Source organism: Marmota marmota, unplaced genomic scaffold, assembly GCF_001458135.2.
Source record: "Marmota marmota marmota unplaced genomic scaffold, marMar, whole genome shotgun sequence".
NCBI classification, from domain to species: Eukaryota; Metazoa; Chordata; class Mammalia; order Rodentia; family Sciuridae; genus Marmota; species Marmota marmota.
Window position 1 is genome coordinate 13198239 of NW_026000082.1, and position 4507 is coordinate 13202745.

Consider the following 4507-nt stretch of genomic DNA (forward strand, 5'->3'; position numbering starts at 1 on the left):
GGAGTGTCCGAAGGGAGGGGTGGGACTGGTCTGTCTCTGGTTGGTTTCAGCTCCCGGTTCGCTATTTCATGAAGGCTTGGCGAGAGACCTCTTCCTAGAGTCCCTGCACCGCTCCTGCTGCGCTGCGCCTCGGAGGCTATCCGCCCTGATGCGGGGGCCGGTGCAGGCAGCCGACAGTCGCCGAGTTGCGCAGGCAGCGGCTGGCGGGTCCGGACCTCTGCACTGCGTGGCGGAGATTCACTCGTCTAGCGCAAACTGTCACCTCCAAAAATCCTACTGATTCCCGGCCGGTCTCTCTTTAGTGGAATTTTGCTAGGAGTTTCTCAGCAGGTCGAATCTAAGCGTATCCATGCGTCTCTCTGACCCCGTTGTTGAGGAGGTACTGAAAGCGCTGCCTCCCCTCTCGCCGCCATGTTGGATCCCCACTGGCTGCTTTTTCAGAAGAGCTTAGATTATACCAGCTAGCCCCATAAATCGGGTCCCCTCCCAGGGGGCAGTCTGGAGCACTGGATAAGCACAGGCACAAATTGCTCAGGCTAGATAGGGGTTCTCAACCTCAGCACTATTGGCATTGTGGGCCAGATAATCCTTTGTAGTGGGGTGGGAGGGGCGTTCTGTTCATTGTAGAATGTTTGATAATATCCCTGGCCTCCACTTATTAATGCCTAGTCTTGACCATCAAAAATATTTCCTTACTATGCAAAATGTTGTTGTGGGAAGCAAAATCACCCCCAGTTGAAACCACTGGTCTAAATGACTGAAACACTGAGCAATAACTCCTCTCCCTTGCTTCCACCAAATGAGGAAGGACCAATTCCCTGGGACCATAAATTATATGAACCCTCATTTGAGGTCAACACAGGTTATACTCTATCTGGGATGGTGAGAAACTGGGACTCTTGAACTCCCTTCCTCAGGAGTTTCCCACATTCTTCCCTGATGGATCCCCAAATAATGAGGGTATTAAAGGTTGCTTTTTTAAAAATATTTTTTTAGCTGTAGATGGACAAAATACCTTTATTTTTATTTATTTATTTTTATATGGTGCTGAGGATCGAACCCAGTGCCTCATGCATGCAAGGCAAGCGCTCTACCACTGAGCTACAAACCCAGCCCAGGTTGCTTATTTTTAACCCATACCATGTGTGTCTGCTACTCTTTTGGAAGTGGCAGTTTCTAGTTTGATGACCTGAAACCAAAAAGCTAAATCTTCAGAGACCAAAACACAGACAAACATACCCAAATACACAGATAATTTACATATGTATATATATAAGCACAAGTACAGACTCAGATATATACATAGAAGCAAGCAAACAAATAAACCATTCATACACATATACAGTTAGGCCTTCAGGTACATAATCCCACACAGGAAGCAAGCACATTCCCAAGAAGTCACTCATCCATACTCAACACTGGTCTAAATAACTGTGGCACAGTTAGCCTGAGGGCATAAATCATGTTACTCTTTCTCATGGACACTACCAGGGCTGGATTTGGTGCCAGGTATGCAGTAGGAGCCAGTAAATGTTTGCAGATGAATGAATGAGCATATTGCCCAAACAGCAACATGTGAGGATAATGCATAATACCATTTACAGCTTTACGGGACTGATGGTTCCCTGGTTTCCCTCTAAATTTAGCAATTAAGGGCATGGACTCTGAAATTGGACTGCCTAGGTTCAATTTCTAACTCTACGCCTTAGAAGCCATGAACTCTGGCTCTATTTTGGTCTCAGCCGTTATTACTATTTTAAATTATCTTGTTCATTTCTCAGTTCCTTGTTTGTAGTCTCTTTCTTCCCCATATCAACTCTAATGAAGCAGAAACTTGCCTGTTTTGTTTGCCCAGTAACCCCAGAAGCTGGCCTACTACCTAGTACCTAGTAGGTGCTGAATAATACACAATGAATAAATTAGTAGCAGAGCTGGTCTGGTGCCAAATCAGGGAAGCTGTGAGCTGTACTGGAGAGATGGGGAGGCCTGAACAGGAATGGGCAATGGTCTTATCTGCTCTTGCCTTGTCTCCTGGATGAGATTTCTGCTGAGATCCACCAGTACAGGTACAGAGCACTCCACAGTTTACAAAGTGCTTCCACACTTTCATTGCATCTAAAACTTAATAGCACCTTGTAGGGCAGTCAAGACAGGGGCTACTGCCTCCAGGACCTTCAGCATACTTGAGAATTTCAAGGCTTATAGAGTACTTTTATTATTAAAAATAGTCTTATTCTCCATCCAAACATGAATGATGGGACCACATGTTCATTAGAGTCCAATTTCCATTTTTCCACACCAGGTCCCCCAGGCCCATCCTGAGGCAGACTTAGGGGTTCTTGTTCAACACGGTATAATGTCTTCACCTCTGGGTATAGTCTTCAAAGCCCACTTGACCCCTTAGACTGCCTCTTTTACCATTCTCAGCCTCTGACTTAAATTCAGGCACAACTGCTTGAAAGCCTCCCCACCCCTCCCCAACCCTTCTTGCTGTTTGCTAAGGAGTTCTGACTTGGGCAGTTCTCTTTGTTTGGAATGCTCTTCTCAGTCTAGATAAAATCCACTTTTTTTGTGGGGGGGGGAGTACCGGAAGTTGAACCCAGGGGCACTTAACTACTGAGCTACATCCCTAGTCCTTTTGATTTTTAAGTTTGAGGCAGGGTCTCACTAAGTTGCTTAGGGCCTCGCTAAATTGCTGAGGCTGAACTCAAACTTTCGATCCTCTTGCCTCAGACTCCCCGAGTCGCTGGGATTACAGGTGTGTGCTACCACACCCGGTTTAAAATCCACTCTTATTTCAAAGATTCAATCAACACACATTTTTTTCTCTGAAGTCATCTTTAAGCCAAGATTCCCTCTTAGTAAAGAGAGGCGAATTCGCCCAGGATTAGTATCTCAACCTAAACTGCCTTCTGGGTCGGCCTACAGCCTAACACAGATGGAGCGGGTAGATGGGGTTCCCTTCCAGGCTAGGTCGATTTTTAGTGCTGCGCAGCCTTGTGCAAATGCCTTTCCTCTCTGGACCCCGGGTTCTGGTAAGGATCCGTGCATTTTAAATAACGCCCTTTGCACTGCACGTTCATCTTCACAGTGTTCTCATTAGATTCTGCATCAGCAACTCCCTCTCTGGAAGCAGAAACTGGGGTTGGGAGAGGCAAAGGCGGCACGATGCTAGGGTTACTTTTTCCACTCGCAAGAAATAAAGCCTGGGCCGGGGCACCCACCTTCCTAAGGAGGTTGCGACCCGGGTGCCCAAAGGCAGTGGGTGAGCAGGCGGCGCCCGGCTTTCAGTGCGCTCCAGGGCCGTGCCACGTAGTCGCGGGACACTGAGGGCGAAGGGTCTGGAGGCGGCGCAGCGCCTGGGCCGGGAGAATGCCCGAGTCGGGGTGAGAAGCCGGCGCCCTGGAGCGGAGCCACCCCCGCCCCCCTCGCGCAGGTCGTGGGTCGCCCCATCAGGCCCTGCCAGGGCGGCGCCCAGGCCCCGCGTCCCCGGCTCACTCACCGAGCCGCGGTACTTCTCCAGCGACACCAGCTTGCCCCGGATGTTGACCGCCTTGAAGTCATAGAAGTCCTGCTCCCGCTGCGCGCAGGCCGCGGCCCACAGGAGCAGCCACGCCGCCGCCACAGCAGCCACCATGACTCGCTTCCGAGGTGGCGGCTTTGGGAGGGCAAAGACGAGGCGGGGGACCCGGCGATGGGGGGCGGGAAGAGGCGGCCCGAGAGGCAGGACGCGCCCCCTTCCCGTTCTCTGCAGGCGTCTGCGCGCGGAACTCAGGACCTCAGTTTCCCTAGCTGTTCTGAGGGAGCAGCCGGCCCCGATCCCCGAGCTGTGGTTTCAGGATTCTGACCCGAGACCAGAATTCGCTTTAGTGAGCCTCCCTCTTGTTCCAGGATTTGGAAGAAAAAGAGACAAAAAAATCTGGGTCCGAGAGCTTAACTTCTCATTAGTGCTGATCACTCCATCCCTCCAGGCCTCCTATTTAGTTTCTCTACTTTTTTTGGTAAAGCTAGCCTCCGTTTCTGATCCACATAGTCAGTGTGGAATGGGAGTGCTGTACTGTAATAGAAGAGTGGATGTGAAATACTTTCACAACTGAATGATGCCTACAGACTTTAGGTAAATGAACTAATGTTCCCTGAAAGTGACAGCTGAGAGGAGACCAAGAGCCTGTTGCAGGTTGGATTCCTAGGAAGCAGATCTGAGGTGGAGATTGGAGAGTGCAGAGGCTTTCGGAGGGAGCACCCCTGGGATCAACACCTGTGGAAGGAGTGGCAGAGGGAGACATGGAGAGCTCCATGCAGGCCTGAGGACAGTCTTGGCTCACCCAACAGGGACTCTGAAGTTAGAATGGCCCATCACAATTGTATGCGGATGAGTTTAGAGAGACAGGCCCTTATATCCTTGCCTTTATCCATCATTGAGTATAGGACTGGCTGGGAAGAGGCAAAACCGGGAGCCAAGATAGTACTAACCTTGGAGGGGCTGAACTGACAGTTAAGGGCTTCA

At 50.1% G+C, this 4507-nt stretch overlaps 1 protein-coding gene across 1 annotated transcript in view; it reads right to left on the reverse strand.

The window, feature by feature from the left end:
• The window catches only part of Gpx7 (glutathione peroxidase 7), a 12434-nt gene extending 8736 nt beyond the window's left edge, over nt 1-3698 (reverse strand). Inside the window, exon 1 of the mRNA XM_015484991.2 lies at nt 3503-3698. Coding sequence (XP_015340477.1) covers nt 3503-3637 — 135 coding nt within the window. The 5' untranslated portion in view covers nt 3638-3698. The remainder of the gene's footprint in view (nt 1-3502) is intronic.
• Between the last annotated feature and the right edge of the window lie 809 nt (nt 3699-4507).